This window comes from Cebus imitator, unplaced genomic scaffold (genome assembly GCF_001604975.1).
Source record: "Cebus imitator isolate Cc_AM_T3 unplaced genomic scaffold, Cebus_imitator-1.0 Scaffold223, whole genome shotgun sequence".
Classification (NCBI taxonomy): domain Eukaryota; kingdom Metazoa; phylum Chordata; class Mammalia; order Primates; family Cebidae; genus Cebus; species Cebus imitator.
In genome coordinates, this window is record NW_016107538.1 from 1,309,923 (window position 1) to 1,329,660 (window position 19,738).

The following is a 19,738-nucleotide window of genomic DNA, read 5'->3' on the forward strand; positions in this document are numbered from 1 at the left end:
GCTCAGGAGGAAGCTCATCCACCCCTGGACAGAGGGAGGGGGCCTCCAGGCTCCAAATAGCACAAGAGAAACCAAGTTGAATCAAGGGGCATGGATGCAAGGTGGGGACAAGGGGCAGAATTTGTGGCCATTTTCACAGACTACCACAAAGGATGATGGTGATAGTGCCAACTTCATAGAGCTATGAGGACTGCAGCAGTGTTTTTCTATTCCTCTCCTGTTCCCACCAACTGTGATCTACCGAATAACAGGTCCTCTCACTTGGCATGAGACTCTGCCATGGAAAGCTGAAATCACTGGTATCCACTTAATTCGATTTTCTGTCTCATTCGAAAGGGCAGAGCCATGCCCCCTACCATGTAGAAACAAGGCCAGGCAATGTGGTTTGTGCCTGTAATCCCAGCATTTTGGGTGGTCTGGGTGGGCAGATTTGAGGTCAGTTCGAGAACAGCCTGGCCAACATGGTGAAACCCTATCTCTACTAAAAATATAAAAATTAGCTGGGCATGGTGGTGGGCACCTAGAATCCCAGCTACTGAGGGAGGCTAAGGCAGGACAATCGTTTGAACCCAGAAGGTGGAGGTTGCAGTGAGCCAAGATCACACCATTGTCTGGGTAGCAGAGCAAGACTCCTCAAAAAGGAAGGAAAGGAGAGGGGAGGGGAGAGGAGGGGAGGGGAGCAAGGTTGGCTGGTCGCGGTGGTTCATGCCTGTAATTTCAGCACTTCAGGAGGCCAAGGCAGGTCAATCACCTGAGGCCAGAAGTTCGAGATCAGCTTGGCCAACATGGTGAAACCACATCTGTATTAAAAATACAAAAATTAGCCAGTCATAGTGGTGCACGCCTGTAATCCCAGCTACTCAGGAGGCTAAGGCAGGAGAATCACTTGAACCCGGGAGGTGGGGTTGCAATGAACTGAGATTACGCTATTGTAGTCCAGCCCAGGCCACAGAGTCAGACTTCTCAAAAAAAAGAAAAAACAATTAGACCCAGGTATACAAGTGGGACATTGAGTAAGTCACTCATCGATGTGGACAGAGTGAGGGGATAGGATCAGTGGGAATCACACAGGATTGAGAAAGGGTGGGTGCCAGCATCCTGAGGGGTTCTGTAGCTGCAAGAGGAAAGTGAAAATCTCTCAGGTTACTGCAAGTCAGGAAAGTTTGTATCTTCTCAGCATGTCACCCCAAACCTCTAAAAGGCCACACGTGCTAGGAAGGTAGATCAGAAGAGCAAGCCCTCAGGACAATGACCTGGGCTGGTATGTACCTTTCCTGTAGGCTGGTCAGTTGTGGCCTCACGTCTGGCTGCTGCCGAGCCCTGGCCTCTGTGCTTAGCGCCAGCCCCAGCCTGAAGGAGCTAGACCTGCAGCAGAACGACCTAGATGATGTCGGCGTGCAGCTGCTCTTTAAGGGACTCAGGCATCCTACCTGCAAACTCACACGCCTGGGGTAAGTTCCTGTGGGTCCCTTCTAGGCAAAGGGCAGAAAAGACGGATGCGGGAGCTGTCAAAGAGGGAAGGAAAAGGAACTGATAAATTCATAGTCAGCACACATTTCTTACCAACTCTACCACTTACACACTGTGTGACTTGGACAAGTCATCAAATTCTCTGTGACTCTTCCTTCATCTGTGAAATGGGAATATCATACCCACCTCATGGATTGTAATATATGTAAAAACAAGGACAGGAAAGATATGGCAGCTCACACCTATAATCCCAGCACTTTGGGAGGCAAAGGTGGGTGGATCAAGGAGGGGTCAGGAATTTGAGACCAGCCTGGCCAACTTGGTGAAACTCATTTCTACTAAAAATACAAAAATTAGCTGGGCACGGTGGTGGGCACTAGTAATCCCAGCTACTCCGGACGCTGACGCAGGAAAATCACTTGAACCCAGAGGTCGAGGTTTCAGTGAGCCAAGATGGCGCCACTGCACTCCAGACTGGGTGACAGAGTGAGACTCAGTCTCAAAAATAAATTAATTAATTAGTAATTAAAATAAAAACAAGGACATTACTGGGAAGAGTCGGGCATGATCAAATGATAACTGTTACTGAGGCTACATGTTATAGGCGACTCCCAGATTCCCTTTACTCCAGGGCAGTGCTTCATTCATTTAGTTACTCATTCATTCATTCACTGAGTGCCTCCAATGTGCAAGCACCAGGCTGGGCCCTGGGGCACAATAGTGACCAAACAGACATGGGCCCTGCCCTCCTGAAGCTTACACTCTAGTGAGGAACAGATGAACATTGGTCACCTGTAAATGCACAAGTATATATGTATGAGCTCTGTGGAGTGCTATGAAAGGAAAGAACAGGGTATTAGGAGAATGTGATATTGGGGGAGGATGGAATTGGATCAGAGGTCCAGGGACGACTTCCCTGAGAAAGTGACATCAGGCTGAGGTCTAAAGGAGGAAGAGGTACCCAGGCCAAGTTGGGGAGAGTAGTCCAGGCAAAAAGATGGTGTAGGGAAAGGCCTGGAACAAAGAGGCACTTGACCCTGAGAGATGAAGGACACTGAGAGGCTGGAGTGGAGCAAGCACCCCTCATTTCTATCTGGTAGGCCCCAGAGATTCTTGCCCTTCCCTGAGCAGCCACCCCCATGCTATCTCTGGGCCACTTCTGTTCCCCTCTACTCCCTGGGAGCATGCTTACAGGTCGCTTCTGTCTTGACAATTACCTACGGCTCCTGCCAGGGCCCCTGCCACGTGCTCAGGGAGTAGACAGGGCCCAAAACTTCCACTTCCAGAGCCTTCTCAGAGGGGATCCGAGAAGCCTGGGCCTTGGGCTTTCCTCAGCCAGGCCTTTCAAACTATAAGAGGTGGTCAAGGCAGAATAACAGAAATAAATATTCTACATTTTGATTCTGTAGCTGACACCAGCCATTTACAGCCATAGGAACTCCATCCCAAAGGGGCAGTACCTTTGCACCCCAGCCTGCTGCTCCCCACTCAGTATTTTTGGCTATCATCACTTCCTCTATGTTGAAGAGCCTCTCCCCAGAGCATGTCCATTGTGGGCAGACATGGCAGACACAGCTTCAGGCCCCAGCTCAACACTTACCTGTCAAACCTGGGCTGCCTCCAAGGGGTTTGCTCTCTAGAGTCCCAAGAAGGTTTCCACCTCCTTCCCTCCTGGAGCCAGGACTTAGTTGAGAAGAATAACCTTTTACTTGAAGGGCTGCCCTCCTCCACAGGGACAGAACAGCTCTGACAGCAGGAGGGGCATGAATGCAGAGCCCTGCAGAGCCCTTCACAGAAGTCAGGGTCTTTTCACTTCCTGTGCCTCAGAACAGGCAGGACAGGAGTGATTCACCCCACAGGGTAGACTGAGGACACAGAGACCCAGAGAAGACAATCAGCATCCCACACCTGGCAGAAACCCCAGAGCACAAGGCCTGGGAGAATGGAACCAGGACTCTCTTCCCAGCAAAACTTCCGACCTCTGGGAAGAAAATCCCAGGACCCAGGCCTCAGGTGGTCATTTTCAGGCCATGGGGAATGTCCCTGGCAACCGGTTACAGAGACAGCCTCTGCCAGTGACAGCTGTCTCACCCAAGGCCACATCTCCTTCCTGGGGAGGCCTGCACCCGATGACTGGCCATTGTTGAGGTATAAAGGCCCAGACCCTCATCCCAACTCCTTTAAACAGCTCTACAGGATCATCCCACAGAGTCGGCTGAGGCCTCCATGGAGACTGACTCACAGCCCACGTCTCCCTGATTGCCTCCCTTCTCTTGCCCTGGTGTTGACCCAAGAACACACCCAAATGAATATCCTCACTATATCCTCATCCTCAGAACCAGGCTCTCAGGGAACCTGCCCTTCAGAAGGAAGCCACTCCTTCAGAAGGTGACAAGTCCTGGAATTCTGGGCCCGGAAGACCTGCGAACTACATGGGGTATCCCAGGAAGACCTCACTCCCTTTGTGCTTTCAGGCTGGACCAGACAACTCTGAGCGATGAGACCAGGCAGGAGCTGAGAGCCCTGGAGAAGGAGAAGTCCCAGCTGCTCTTGTCCTACACACGGTAAGGGGTAGCCCCAGAACTCCCTCTGACTGATCCACGCCCAGGGCTGAGCAGGAGACAGGGAAAGAGCCTTGGGGTGAGAGACAAACCTAGCCAGGGAGAAACCGAGAAGCTGCAGCACCCAGAGTGAGATGCACTTGTCAGTGCAAATAAAATGAAATCTCCCCATACTTCAACTCTCACACTAGACAAACAAGGAAAGGAAAACATGAAAAAGTAAGTAGGCTGAAATATTCACCAGGCTTGGTGGCACATGCTTGTAGTCCCAGCTACTCAGGAGGCTGAGGCACAAAAATTGCTTGAACCGGGCAGGCAGAGGCTACAGTGAGCCAAGATTGCAGCATTGCACTCCAGCCTGGGCAACAGAGTGAGACTGGCTTTGTAAAGTTAACTAATTAATTAATTTATTTAATTTAATGAAAACCAAGACAATGCTGGGGAGAGAGTCGGGCATGATCAAATTATAACTGTTACTGAAGTAGCACGTTCTAAGGGACTCCCAGGTTCCCTTCACTCCAGCACAGCAATTCATTCATTCATTTACACATTCATTCATTAACTGAGTGCCTCTAATGGGCAAGCACTATGCTGGGCCCTGGGGTATAATAGAGAGCAAACAGATGTGGACTCTGCCCACCTGAAGTTTATACTCTAGTGCAGAAGAGATGGACGTTGGCTACCTGTAAATGTACAAGTATATATGTATGAGCTCTGTGGAGTGCTATGAAAGGAAAGAACAGGATATTATGAGAATGTGATATTGGGGGAGGATGGAATTGGATCAAAGGGCCAGGGACGACTTCCCTGGAAAAGTGATGTCAGGCTGAGGTCTGAAGGAGGAAGAGGTACCCAGGCCAAGTTGGGGAGGTTAGTCCAGGCCAAGGGATGGCGTTGGAAAAGGCCCGGAACAAAGAGGCGCTAGTGCCCCAGAGAGCTGAAGAACCCTGAGTGGCTGGAGTGGAGTGAGCTTCCAGCCTTCATTTCTATCCTGTGGGCCCCAGAGATTCTTGCCCTTCCCCGAGCAGCCACCCCCACGCTATCTCTAGGCCACTTCTGCTCCTCTCCACCTCCCTGGGAGCATGCTTACAGGTCGCTTCTGTCTTGACAATTACATACGGCTCCTGCCAGGGCCCCTGCCACGTGCTCAGGGAGTAGACAGGGCCCAAAACTTCCACTTCCAGAGCCTTCTCAGAGGGGATCCGAGAAGCCTGGGCCTTGGGCTTTCCTCAGCCAGGCCTTTCAAACTATAAGAGGTGGTCAAGGCAGAATAACAGAAATAAATATTCTACATTTTGATTCTGTAGCTGACACCAGCCATTTACAGCCATAGGAACTCCATCCCAAAGGGGCAGTACCTTTGCACCCCAGCCTGCTGCTCCCCACTCAGTATTTTTGGCTATCATCACTTCCTCTATGTTGAAGAGCCTCTCCCCAGAGCATGTCCATTGTGGGCAGACATGGCAGACACAGCTTCAGGCCCCAGCTCAACACTTACCTGTCAAACCTGGGCTGCCTCCAAGGGGTTTGCTCTCTAGAGTCCCAAGAAGGTTTCCACCTCCTTCCCTCCTGGAGCCAGGACTTAGTTGAGAAGAATAACCTTTTACTTGAAGGGCTGCCCTCCTCCACAGGGACAGAACAGCTCTGACAGCAGGAGGGGCATGAATGCAGAGCCCTGCAGAGCCCTTCACAGAAGTCAGGGTCTTTTCACTTCCTGTGCCTCAGAACAGGCAGGACAGGAGTGATTCACCCCACAGGGTAGACTGAGGACACAGAGACCCAGAGAAGACAATCAGCATCCCACACCTGGCAGAAACCCCAGAGCACAAGGCCTGGGAGAATGGAACCAGGACTCTCTTCCCAGCAAAACTTCCGACCTCTGGGAAGAAAATCCCAGGACCCAGGCCTCAGGTGGTCATTTTCAGGCCATGGGGAATGTCCCTGGCAACCGGTTACAGAGACAGCCTCTGCCAGTGACAGCTGTCTCACCCAAGGCCACATCTCCTTCCTGGGGAGGCCTGCACCCGATGACTGGCCATTGTTGAGGTATAAAGGCCCAGACCCTCATCCCAACTCCTTTAAACAGCTCTACAGGATCATCCCACAGAGTCGGCTGAGGCCTCCATGGAGACTGACTCACAGCCCACGTCTCCCTGATTGCCTCCCTTCTCTTGCCCTGGTGTTGACCCAAGAACACACCCAAATGAATATTCTCACTATACCCTCCTCCTCTGAGCCCAGTTCCCAGGGAACCCACCCTGCAGCCACTCCTTCAGAAGGTGGCAGTTTCCCGGATTCTGGGTCCTGAGGACCTCTGAACCACGTGGGGGTTCCCAGGAGGACCCAGCCACCTTTATGCTTTCAGGCATTTCCAACAAACTCTGAGCAATGAAACCAGGCAGGAGCAGAAGGCCCTAGTGCAGGAGAAGCCTCGGATTCAGTTCTTTTGCATGAGACGGTAAGGAGGAGCACCAAAACTCCCTCTGGCTGATCCAGGCCCAGGGCTGATCAGGAGACAGGGAAAGAGTCTTGGGGTGAGAAATAAACACAGCCAGGAAGAAACCAAGAAACCACAGCAGCCAGAGTAAGGTGCCCTTGTCAGTGCAAATAGAATCAGCCCCCCGCCCCTAGCTTATACTCTTCCATAGGCAGACAAGGTGAGAACTTGAAAAAGTAAATGGGCTAAAAAACTAGCTGGGTGTGGTGACAGGTTCCTGTAGTGCCAGCTACTGGGGAGGCTGAGACATGAGAATCACTTGAACCAGGAAGGCAGAGGCTGCAGTGAGCCAAGATCGTGCCACTGCACTCCAGCCTTGGCAACAGACCAAGACTGCATCTCAAAAAAAAAAAAAAGGAAAAGAAAAGAAAAAGCCAGTGAACCAGCGAATCCCCTTGACACGGCACAGCTTGATGCCAAGTGGCCTCTTGTTCAGGAATCCTTTGGTGAAGAACAGAGAAGGTTTGGAACAATGAAAGCAATGATCACAAGAGGGAGACAAAGACAGAAAGAGCCTGTGCCTTGGGAAAAATACCACCCTCGCCATCACTGTCATCCACCACCCTCACCACCAGCACCACACCCACCCCTCACTTGAGGGGAAGCCCAGGGACAGGAAAGTCCATCTTTCACTCCCTGAGGAATCAGCTGCAGCCCCTGTGTTCTCCCAGTTGGGTGCATTTCCACCTGACCACGAAGCATATCTGTCCCCAGGTTCCTGGCTGCTGTATCTCACCTGAAATGGAAGGAAAAGAGCTCCTAGGCTTAAGAGGAGCCATTCATTCATTAAACAAACATTCCCTGCAGACCCACTGTGTGTCGGGCACAATTTTGGGATCTGAGGTCACAATGAACAAGAAAGATACGGCTCAACCTCCAGGAGCTTAGTCCAACAGGGAGACATGCACAGGTTATCCCACGGGTGTCTGCAATTATACCTAGGGTCAGTGTGAGTACACCGATGGGCCTATTTGACCTGGACAAGAGGAACTGAGCTGAGCTCTGAAAGATAGGATGGGTTGGTTGGGCCCAAGAAGGGGTGGATTCCAGGCAGAAGTAGAGGCTCTGAGAGAGAAAAGAGTTTAGCCTCCATGAGGAATGGGAGGCCAGGCATCAGGAGCCGCTACTCAAAGTGTGATCCGTGGACCAGCAGCATCAATATCACCTTTACCAGGAGCTTGCTAGAAATGAAAATTCTCAGGCCCCACTCCAGACCTGCTGAATCAAAATCTCTGGGGTGGGGCCCAGGAATCTTTTTTTCTTTCTTTTTCTTTCTTTGAGACAGAGTCTTGCTCTGTCACCCAGGCTGGAGTGCAATGCATGATCTTGGCTGACTGCAACCTCTGAGACCTCTCCAGTTCAAGTGATTATTCTGCCTCAGCCAACTGAGTAGCTGGGATTACAGGCACATAACACCATGCCTGGCTAATTTTTGTATTTTTAGTAAAGACAGGGTTTTATCGTATTGGCCAGGCTGGTCTCAAACTCCTGACCTTTTGATCCACCCACCTCAGCCTCCCAAAGTGCTAGGATTACAGGCGTGAGCCACTGTGCCTGGCTGAATCTGTGTCCTAACCAGCCTTCCAGATGATTGTTAAGCACACTGAGTTTGAGAACCACTGGACTAGAGGTCAGTGAGCAGGAAGAACATGCACCAGGTGACACTGGAGGGTGACAGAGGCCCCAGCAAGCCCTTTTGGACCGTGTTTAAAACTTTCCGTTTTCCCCTAGAAGTAATGTAGAGACACTACAGGGCTGCGGCAGCCAAGTGATGGGTCAGGTTCCTATTTTAAGATCTGCTGCTATGCAGAAAATGGGCAGCAGAGGGACCTGAGCAGAAGGAGGGAAACCTTTCAGAGGATGCTGCAGTGATACAGGCCACAGAGGCCAGGGCCTGGGACTCGGGTGGAGGTCATGGAAGTGCAGAGAAGAGAATAGAAAGAAGAGCTAGTTAGGAGGTGTTGTCAAGGTGATCGGCTCTTAGGGTTGGTGAAGCAAGAGTTGGGATGCTGCCCCAGCTCTCCTGGATGCATGAGTGGATCAAGGCCACTCACAGAGACAGGGACCACAAAAGAAGCACAAAATTGAGTTCAAATTCAGGTGAGGTTTGGTTTGATTTTGTTTGGTTTGGTGACACCATATGGCTGTATTCCCAGACTGGAGTGCAGTGGCACAACCTCAGCTCACTGAAACCTCTGCCTCCTGGGCTCAAGTGATCCTCCCACTTCAGCCTTCCAAGTACCTGGGAATTCAGGTGCATGATGCCACCATGCCCAGCTAGCTTTCGTATTTTTGGCAACAATGAGGTGAGGAGGTCTCACTATGTTAACTCAGGCTGGCCTTGAACTCCTGAGCTCAAGCCATCCACCCATCTAGCTGCTGTGCCCCAGTAGTAGCACAGTGGGAATTTGCTTGCCTGCCTTCTCCTGCCTCTCAGGAGGACCTGCATACGAAGCCTTTGGGGACTGATGATGACTTCTGGGGCCCCACAGGGCCTGTGGCTACTGAGGTAGTTGACAAAGAAAGGAGCCTGTACCGGTGAGTGAGGGCTCTGCTGGTCCCAGGCTGGCCTCTCCCACCCCACTGCCCATCCTCGGTCCCCACAGTCAGTGCCCCCCAATTCACACTGGCCATTGGGTCACCCTTGCCAAGACAACAGGCAGGGACAGGACTGAGACACTGGATATGTGCTTTTCATGATGCAAAAGATGTTTTCTTATGAAACTTTAAGTTTTCAAACATACACAAAAATAGATAGTACAAGGAGCTTCCATGTACCCATTACCCAACTTTAGGCACTGTTTTACCAAATTTGTTTCAGCTGTTCACTTTCCCCCCTTTGTTATTGTTACAGTATTTTAAATCCAAGACGTCAGGTGATTTTACCCTGAAATATTTCATTATGCATCTCAAAAAACAAAAATTAAAACCTTTTCTTCCATAACATAACTACAATACCAATATTACATCTAACAAAGCTGACAATAAGTCTTTCATTTCATCTAATCCCCAATCCATATTCAAATTGCTCAATTGTCTAAAACATGTTTTTGGAGTTGGCGTGTTCTTTTTTGTTTGTTTGTTTGAGACCGAGTCTCACTCTGTCATCCAGGCTAGAGGGCAGTGGCAAAATCTCAGCTCACTGCAATCTTCGCCTCCTGGGTTCAAGCGATTCTCCTGCCTCAGCCTCCAGAGTAGCTGGAACTAAACTTGTATACCACCACACCCAGCTAATTTTTGTATTTTTAGTAGAGACAGGATTTCACCATATTGGACAGGCTGGTCTTGAACTCCTGACCTCAGGTGATCCACTCACCTAGGCCTCCCAAAGTGCTGGGATTACAAGCGTGAGCCACCGTGCCCGGCCAGTTGGTTTGTTCTTATCAGGATCCAAACAAGGTCCACTCATTTTATTTTGTTTGTTATGTTTCTTAAATCTCACTTAACTCTCTTTTAATCTGTGTGCTCCTGTTTTATTAACAGCCACCAGTGAGCTAAGGACTGTGCTAGTAGCTGGGAACCCTGAGATGAACGTGGCAGCCCTGCCCTCCCAGGGATATAGTTGCATTAGTAATAATTGTCTGTAGTCACACTCATGATATCAAACTCAGATAAAGTTTTGTTTGTTTTTAATCTTTTTTTTTCTTTTTCTTTTTTTTTNTTTTTTTGAGATATGGTCTAGTTCTGTCACCCAGGCTGGAGTACAGTGGCGCGATCTGGGCCAGTAGCTGGAATTACAGATGTGTGCCACCAAGCCCAGTAATTTTTTGTATTTTTAGTAGAAAGGGGTTTTCGCCATGTTGGCCAGGCTTATTTTTTTGTTTTTAAGACAGCGTCTGGCTGTGTCGTCTATACTGGAGTGAAGGGGCATACTTCTCAGCTTACTGCAACCTCTGCCTCCTGGGCTCAAATGATCCTCCCACTTCAGCCTGCCAAATAGCTGGGATTACAGGTGCATGCCACCATGCCCAGCTAATTTTTGTATTTTTGGCAGATAGGAGGTGGGAGGTCTCATTATGTTACCCAGGCTGGTCTCGAACTACTGAGCTCAGGCCATCCACCTATCTCGACCTCCCAAAGTGCTAAGATTACAGACGTGGGCCACTGCACTCAGCCTGAGGATGAGTTGAATTTTAAGTGGGGATGTCATGTAGACAGCCCTCACTGTCTCCAAGATCTTTAGGAGAACGAACAATTCTTTCTCCAGGAAACCAAGTGTGATGATCCCTAATGAGGGCCCGGATACAGGAGAGATGAGTAACAGCACATCCTCACTCAAGCGGCAGAGACTCAGATCAGGTAGTTAGAAGGGGCGAAGCTGGGAGCATCATGATGGCTTGGGGGAGGCCAGCTATGGGAGGTCATTCCCTCCATCCCTCTGCCCCTAATGTGGGACAGGGCAGGTTCCCTACCCCTATGAGAGAGCTCCCACTCCTAAGAACTGGCTGGATTTCTGCTTCCCTCTCTCCTAGGCTCAGGGGCTGGTGCTGCCTTTCTCCAGAAAATCTATGGCATGTATCAAACCCTGAATAAGGATCCAGCCTCCCATTCTTGGCTGCCAAGGCCTGGGAACCACATCACCATCTTTTCCCTGCCATCTTTAAAAAAAAAAAAAAAAAGAAAGAAAAAAAAAAACAGGGTCTCATTTTACCACTTAGGCTGGAATGCAGTGGCATGTTCATAGTTCACTGCAGCCTCAACCTCCCGAGCTCAAACAATCCTCCCACCTCAGCCTCCTGAGTAGAACTGGGACTGCAGATGCACACCACCATGCCTGGCTGATATTTTTCTTTTTTCTGTAGAGACGGAGTCTTCCTATGTTGCTCAGGCTGATCTCAAACCCTTGGACTGGAGCAATCCTCCTGCCAAGGCCTTTCACAGTGCTGGGATGACGAGCAAGAGCCACGGTACCTGGCCCCCTTCATCTTTTGAAACATGTTCCTCTCTCAACCTGCCCAACTGGACATACTGGGAAGAGTGCCCCTTCTGTTCCAGTGTAGAAGGGGAGATGGGCAGAGGCTGGGCTGGAGGCAGTGGAGTGGGCCTACCCAGACAGTAGGCAGGCAGCCAGGGAGCAGGAGCAGAAGCTGCAGACATACTCTCTGCCATGGTCCAGGCAGGCTAGCCTTATTAATGCCCCTTACAGTGCAGCCATAGGGGCTGGGGGAGGCCAGGTAGAAGAATGTGGAGCTGACCACTGCCTTGCTGTTTCAGAGGGAAGCGTCCCAAGGATAGCACAGCAGGAACTCGCCTGTCTGCCTTCTCCTGCCTCTCAGGAGGACCTGCATACGAAGCCTTTGGGGACTGATGATGACTTCTGGGGCCCCACAGGGCCTGTGGCTACTGAGGTAGTTGACAAAGAAAGGAGCCTGTACCGGTGAGTGAGGGCTCTGCTGGTCCCAGGCTGGCCTCTCCCACCCCACTGCCCATCCTCGGTCCCCACAGTCAGTGCCCCCCAATTCACACTGGCCATTGGGTCCCCTACCCTTGCCAAGACAACAGGCAGGGACAGGACTGAGACACTGGATATGTGCTTTTCATGATGCAAAAGATGTTTTCCTATGAAACTTTAAGTTTTCAAATATACACAAAAATAGAGAGTACAAGGAGCTTCCATGTACTTCCATTACCCAGCTTTAGGCACTGTTTTACCAAATTTGTTTCAGCTGTTCACTTTCCCCCCTTTGTTATTGTTACAGTATTTTAAATCCAAGACGTCAAGTGATTTTACCCTTAAATATTTCATTATGCATCTCAAAAAAACAAAAATTAAAACCTTTTCTTCCATAACATAACTACAATACCAATATCATATCTAACAAAGCTGACAAGAAGTCTTTCATTTCATCTAATCCCCAATCCATATTCAAATTGCTCAATTGGCTAAAACGTGTTCTTGGAGTTGATGTGTTCTTTTATTTTATTTATTTATTTATTTATTTATTTTTGAGACAGAGTCTCACTCTGTTGTCCAGGCTAGAGTGCAGTGGCACGATCACGGATCACTGCAACCTCCACCTCCTAGTTCAAGCGATTCTCCTGCCTCAGCCTCTAGAGTAGCTGGGACTACACTTGTATGCCACCACGCCCGGTTAATTTTTGTATTTTTAGTAGAGATCGGGTTTCACCATATTGGACAGGCTGGTCTCAAACTCGTGACCTCTTGTGATCCATTCCACTCACCTAGGCCTCCCAAAGTGCTGGGATTACAGGCATGAGCCACTGTGCCCAGCCAGTTGGTGTGTTCTTATCAGGATCCAAACAAGGTCCACTCATTTTATTTTGTTTGTTATGTTTCTTAAATCTCACTTAACTCTCTTTTAATCTGTGTGCTCCTGTTTTATTAACAGCCACCAGTGAACTAAGAATTGTACTAATAGCTGGGAACCCTGAGATTAATATAGCAGCCCTGCCCTCCCAGGGCTTATAAGTTGCATTAGTAATAATTGTCTGTAGTCATACTCATGATCTCTTATATAACGTTTTACCACTCACCAAACACTGCCACAGACATCATCTCAGCCAGGAGACAGCATCACTCCCAACTCACACCTACAGAAGCTGGGGCATCCTGGGACCCACTATTAACCCACATGGGGAGCCTTGGGAAAATCACTTCTGATCTCTGTAAAGTGTTGTTTTCCGTTCTAAGAGTTTAGCATTAATATTAGCACATATGGCCAGGCATGGTGTCTCATGCCTATAATCCCAGCAGTTTATGAGACCAAGACAGGAGAATCACTTGAGTCCAGGAGTTCAAGGCCAGCCTGGGCAACATGGTGAAACCCTGTGTCTGCAAAAATTACCGAAAAAATTAGCTGAGCGTGGTGGCGTGTGCCTGTAGTCCCAGCTACTCAGGAAACTGAGGTGGGAGAATTGCCCAAGCCGGGGAGTTCAAGGCTGCAGTGAGCTGAGATCAGGCCACTGCACTCCAGCCTGGGCAACAGAGTGAGACCATATTTCCAAATATAGATATTTTCCTGCATTCCACTCTTCTCTGGATGTAGATACATGCATACATACATACATACATACATACATAGATGATTAGACAGATAAAAGATACATAGATACATACATACATATCTTAGCACATATATTGTTATTGATTATTGGTAAATAGACCCTTTACATATACGAACACTTATTATTTCACTATCATTGCCATCATCAACATAAAAGAAACAGTTAACTGCTCCCAGGTGTGTACTAAGCTGTGAGCATGTTAGGTCACTTATTCTCACAACTAAGAGATGGGAGCTATGATTATTCCTACTTACAGATGAGGAAACCAACAACAAGAAAGTTAAATGACTTGTTCCAGGATCCACATTCAAGAACAGAAGAGCCAGGACTAAAATGCAAGTCCATCTGAATTCTAAATGAAGTCTGGGCTTGAAGCCACTGTATCGTATGCGCATGGGGTCTGGCATCCAGCTGGTGCTCAGTGAATTTGTTCAATAAGGGACTGCCTCTCTCTCTTCTTCCCAGAGTTCACTTCCCTATGGCTGGCACCTACCGCTGGCCTAACATGGGTCTCTGCTTTGTGGTGAGAGAAGCCGTTACCACTGAAATTGAGTTGTGTGTGTGGGATAAGCTCCTGGGCGAAATCAACCAACAGCACAGCTGGATGGTGGCAGGGCCTCTGTTGGACATCAAGGCTGAGCCTGGAGCCATCAAAGCTGTGCACCTCCCTCACTTTGTGGCTCTCCAAGGTAAACAAGAGGGAAGGATGGAGAGGAAGGTGGTAGTAATTATGAGTCTGAAAGGGAGTATAGGACAATGATATCCTGGGAAAGGGTGTTGTGGCTTCCTTAGAGGAACTGAGGGAGGGTTAAGGAGATGAAAACTAAGATTTTCCTGCATTCCACTCTTCTCTGGACATATCTTTTTGAAACACATTTCCCAGCCTCATAAATATGTCTGCATAATCTTACTTGAAAGTTTTTATTAAGTGTTATTTATATAGATCATATCACTCAGGGTCCCAGCAGAAAAGAGATGATATGCTCACTTGGGATTTTTGAAGAAGCTTTTCAAAGACCAGACCATTCACAAAGTAAAGCTAAGTGAACTAACAAGAAATGTTGGGGCACTAGCACAATAGGAAGCCATCACTACTCCTACAGGCAGGGAGAAGAAACAGTGTCATCAGACTCCATCTGAGAGCCGAAGCCATGAAAGAGGGGCTTCCCAACAAAACATCGTAATCACAAAGTATCCTGACCTCTGTCGCCTCCAAAGACTTCCCACAGATAGAGTTCCAAGAAATATCAGCTAACAGTCAAAAATCTCACAAAGGAGAAACAAGGCACCAGAAGTAAGAACCAGCAGAAACTAGATACCAGAATCAGTTCCTTAAATTCTTCAGATGTTGAAATTATCAGAAACAGAACATAAGTGTATATAATATGACCAAAAAAAAAAGTAACCTTAAAATTATCAGCAAAAATAATGAACCATTAAAAATGACATATCAAAGTTGGAAACTAAATTGACCAAAAAAATGAAAAAAAACAGGAAAACAATTAAGTAACTTGTAGGATACCATGATAAGTCCTAATATATATCTAAGTCAAATTCCAGAAAGATATGATAGAAGGGGAAAAAGGGAATATTCAACAAAACAATTGCAAATACATTTCTAGAAGTATTGAGACATACGAGACCTCAAGATGAGAAATCCCAAAACATGCAATGAAAGAAAGAGAGAGAGAGAAGGGAGATAAAAAATCAGCATTAGTCTCATTATTGTGAAATTACAGAATAACAAAGTATGAGGGAAAGTCAACAGCAGCCAGAAAGAAAGATAGATTATCTAGAAAGGTGCCACAATCAGGCTGATGACTGATTTTTGAACTGCAACAATGGAAGACAGAAGACAATGGAATGATTTCTTCAATGTACTAAAAACCGTCAGTCAAAAATTGTAAACAAGGCCAGCTCAGTGACTCACACTTGTGATCCTAGCACTTTAGGAGGCAGAGGTGGGAAGTGAACTCACTTGAGCCAGGAGTTCAAGACCAGCCTGGGCAAAACGGTGAAACCTCATCTCTACAAAAAAATTTTTTAAATAACCAGGAATGGTGGAACATGCCTGTGGTCCCAGCTACATGGAGGCTAAAGTAGAATTGCTTGAGCCTAGGAGATCGAGGCTGCAGTGATCTGTGATTGCACCACTGCACTCCAGCCTGGGAGACAGAGTGAGACCCTGTCTCAAAAAAGATACCAATTTTTTTTTTAAAGTTCGCAGAGAACTGAAACCACTAAAGCCAAGAATCCTTTCTGCAAACAAATGCTTACTGAAGAAAATTCTGAAAAATACATTTCAGGCAGCCAGGCACAGTGGCTCATGCCTGTAATCCCAGACTTTGGGAGGCCAAGGTGGGCAGATCACTGACAAAATATTGACTGGATAAAGCAACAATATGAAGGACTCATGGGGATTTAAAAGAGACAAACAACTAGGTAAATACCAACACTAATAGCAAATAAGAGTGCTAAAGGATTCTAAGGTCTTGGTATATTTCAGAAGGAGGGCAAGGCAGGGCTGGCCTATAGAGAGATACACCAGTACTGCTGCCCAGTTTAAACTACTAAAATACTTCTGGACAGAGCAGTAAAGAGACAGTCTCCACTTCTTGAGACCACTCACTTCTTGAGACCTAACAACAACATCTGGTGTTGACCACAGGCTGGAAATGGGGCCTGGGTCTGGTGCAGAATGGATGGGATGCCTGAGGCAGCATTGCTCCTAACCTGCCCCACATAGAGGCAGGAGGGGCCGAGCCTACCAGGCAGCAGGACAGGGACATCCACGGCAGGGTTAGCAGGGGCTGCACACAAGCTCCATACCAGGCCACGTGGGTCAAGCTCGTATCAGATGAAACCCAACCAATGCTGGACACCTGGAACCTAATGTTTATTAATTTTTTATTTATTTTATTTACTTAGTTAGATGGAGTCTTGCTCTGTCACCCAGGCTGGAGTGCAGTGACACTATCTCGGCTCACTGCAAATTCCACCTCCTGGATTCAAGTGACTCTCCTGTCTCAGCCTCCCAAGTAGCTAAGATTGCAGGTGCGCACCACCACACCGGCCTAATTTTTGTATTTTTAGTAGAGATGGGATTTCACCATGTTGGCCAGGCTGGTCTCTGACTCCTGACCTCAGGTGATCTACCCACCTTGGCCTGCCAAAGTGCTGGAATTACAGGTGTGAGCCACCATGCCTGGCCAATGTCTATCAATTTAGTGAGAAAGTTAGAAGAATCTGATATGTCCCCATGTCAAATCATGATTTTGATAGAAGTTTCATTTAATTGCTGATAAAATGATTTGATAAACAATTTATGTTACAGCTTACATTAGTTATAAGGACTTTATGATTTGTATAGTTTAGCTAGATATTAAATGGGTTTTTAATATTTTTTCTTTTCTTAATTTCTTTACTTCCCAGGAATAGAGGTAAATGGGGTTTTATTTTTAGTTTTTCATTTAACTGTTAGTTGATATGTTAATTTATAGTATCATCCCAGTAGTTCAGTATATTTTTAGTATCACCTCAAAGTAAAGGTATTAACTTTACATATACACATACTAAGGTAATCAATCAAGGCATATATATAAGAAAAATTATTTAGAAGCTAGTAGAAAAAGAAAAATGAAATGAGAAAAATAAAAAACAAAGAACTGCTCAGTACCCTGGACCAGGAAAGTCTTGTTTGCTGAGGCCACAAAAGCTCAGTAACCAATTCAAGCCGCACACCAGGAGGAGAGCATGGGGCAGGGGAATAGAGTCCTGGGGGCCTCAGGAGCCCTAGATCACCTGGTTTAACAGTCAGGGTCATATGGTCATTCTCTAGGGAAGGTTCCAGAGTAAAACAGAGTAGAGGGATGAGGTGCAAGACAGCTCTGGGACTCTAGAGGTCCATTTAGAAAGGAAGAGATTGAGGAGAGGAAACTGATGGCTGAAACAAGAAGCTGGGACAAGTTACTTGTTGTAATATTACAATACACCTAGCAATATACATACAGAGTAATAAACAGCCACTACCACAACTGGCCTGCCTCTTCCACAAGTGAGACTATGACCAGGGCTCTCCAGGTAATCTGTCAAAAAGAGAGGGACTTGCCCAATGGAGTCAGTGGGCTCACCTCTGTTGTAGCTGTGCCCATGACCGGCAGCAAAAGAATTTGTCATGCCTCAGCCTGGCATGCTCAGGGCTGCACCACCACTCCCTGCTCTAACCAGGGTCTTCCAGGAGAAACCTCATGCAGCTAAGGTCTGCAGCCAGAATATACCACCGGGGCCCAAGGGGACAAAGTCTGCCTTCAGCTCCTGCTTCAGGCACCCCCTCAGTCCCTGCTCTCAGGTGGATGACCTGGTCCTCTCCATTGTGAGGACTCCTAAACCATGCCCTGGTCAGTATCCTACGTCCATCACGTGGGTCTGGGAAATGAAATTTGTCCAAGGAATTACAGGCATCTAGCTTAAGCCTGCTGGGCTGACAGCCAAATCAGAATAGGAATGAATTCACTGAGCTTGTGGCACTGTCTTTTGAAGACTCCTGGAACTTGGCTAATAACTGTGAACAATAACTAAGCACCCTGTGCCAGGTGCCATGCAAGGTAGTTCGATATATATTAATATCATCTCTATTTTCATAATGAGCCAGGATATTAGGCACTAGTTTTCCCTTGGTGTACCAGTGAGAAAACTGAAGCCAAGAGAGGTGAAGACCCTCTTCCAGAGTTGTGAGTCTATCCCAAGCCCGATTTATCCCAGGCTAAGAGCTACACCCCTACCCCTCCCCAGTCCTGCCAAAGCCCATGTCCTACCAGCCTTTCCTAGACCAAATTCTGAGCCTCAGCTTGTGGCCAGATAGTACTTACTTCCTTTGGATTCTGTATACCAAGCTTGTACAACTTGCAGCTTGTGGGCCACACGCAGCCCAGGATGGCTTTTAATGCAGCCCAATGTGAATTTGTAAACTTTCTTAAAACATTATGAGACTTTCTTGCAAATATTTTAAAGCTTATCAGCTAACATTAGTATTAGTATATTTTATGTGTGTGGTCCAAGACAATCTTCTTCTTCCAGTGTGGCCCAGGGAAGCCAAAAGACTGGACACCCCTGCCACAGAACAAGAGGCAGAATGCACAGAGGCCGCTTTTAGCTGGCCATGCTCATGCCCAGCCAGGAAACCAATCCCTGGGGCCAGTCAGGGCCCCTTCCAGAAATTCTTGCTGCCTGCACACTGGTTAGCTGAAAAATAAATAGAAGCAATCTATTACTATCTCTGCATCTATGTTTCACCCCTGTAGACTTGAGGTCCCAGTTAGGGACAGCCACTTAGTCGAGTTATAGCCAAACACCTGTGCCATTACTGCCAAGGAGTAGCAGCTTCCTGAGTGGGAGGCTCAGCTTGCCTCCTGCCAAGACCCACACAGTGCTAGGATGAGGAAGCTCTTCCTAAAAGTAAGAGTTTGAATGGTGGGAGGCCAAACACCTGACCAATATAGGCTATTCCTGGTCATTCCATTTTCCCACTGCCCCTTCCTCCTCCTTGTTCTTTACCTGCCTAGAGTCAAACCTGCCAGCATCACCCAGTGGTCTCTCATAGCAAATCCATACCAGCACAGGCAACCGAAAGTTCGATATCTTTCTCAGCTTCCGGGCCAGGGGCTGGGCTTGTGTACAAGCTTGGGTCAGGGTATTCTTTGAGCTCCCTCTTAGGAGCTCAGCGCTCCTTAGTGCTCCCACATACTGGTAGAATCTCCCGCAGCCTCCAAACACCCCAGCCCTAGAAATATTCTTCCCCATGCTGGGTGTTCTAATCTGTTCAGGCTGCTGTAACGAAATACCATAAGCTAAGTAGCTTATAAATAACAGAAATTTGTTTCTCACAGATCTGGAGCCTGGTAAGTCCAAGATCAAGGCACCTGCAGATTCAGTATTGGTGAAGGCCCTCTTCCTCATAGATGGAGCCTTCTAGCTGTGTCCTCACAGGGTGGAAGGGGCAAGCAAGCTCCCATGAGTCTCTTTTATAAGGGCACTAATCACAATCATGAGAATTCCACCCCCATGACCTAATCACCTCCCATAAAACCTTCACCTCTTAATACCATCGCCTTGGGGGTTAGAATTTCAACATATGGATTGTAGAGGGACACAGATATTCAAGACCATAGCACTGGGCTCCCCCAAG

At 47.8% G+C, this 19,738-nt stretch overlaps 1 protein-coding gene and 1 long non-coding RNA gene across 6 annotated transcripts in view; one reads left to right on the forward strand and one right to left on the reverse strand.

Annotated features, from left to right (window-relative positions):
* NLRP1 (NLR family pyrin domain containing 1) overlaps positions 1-19,738 on the forward strand; it is a 64,938-nt gene that overhangs the window by 35,074 nt on the left and 10,126 nt on the right. For all 4 annotated transcript variants that reach the window (XR_005195191.1, XM_017496809.2, XM_017496810.2 and 1 more), the window contains 6 exons: positions 1,281-1,451; positions 3,945-4,034; positions 10,736-10,827; positions 11,331-11,435; positions 11,743-11,905; positions 14,020-14,243. Coding sequence is in view for 3 of the 4 variants with exons in the window: in XM_017496809.2 (XP_017352298.1) it covers positions 1,281-1,451; positions 3,945-4,034; positions 10,736-10,827; positions 11,331-11,435; positions 11,743-11,905; positions 14,020-14,243 (845 nt within the window). In the remaining variant the exon portion in view is untranslated. The remainder of the gene's footprint in view (positions 1-1,280; positions 1,452-3,944; positions 4,035-10,735; positions 10,828-11,330; positions 11,436-11,742; positions 11,906-14,019; positions 14,244-19,738) is intronic.
* The window catches only part of LOC108281286, a 36,088-nt gene that overhangs the window by 12,337 nt on the left and 4,013 nt on the right, over positions 1-19,738 (reverse strand). Inside the window, exon 1 of one of the 2 annotated variants that reach the window (XR_001815926.2) lies at positions 3,071-3,950. The exons of the other annotated variant lie outside the window; for it this stretch is intronic. This is a non-coding gene — a long non-coding RNA (uncharacterized LOC108281286). Of the gene's footprint in view, positions 1-3,070; positions 3,951-19,738 lie in introns of those variants that run through there. 2 annotated transcript variants of the gene reach the window in all.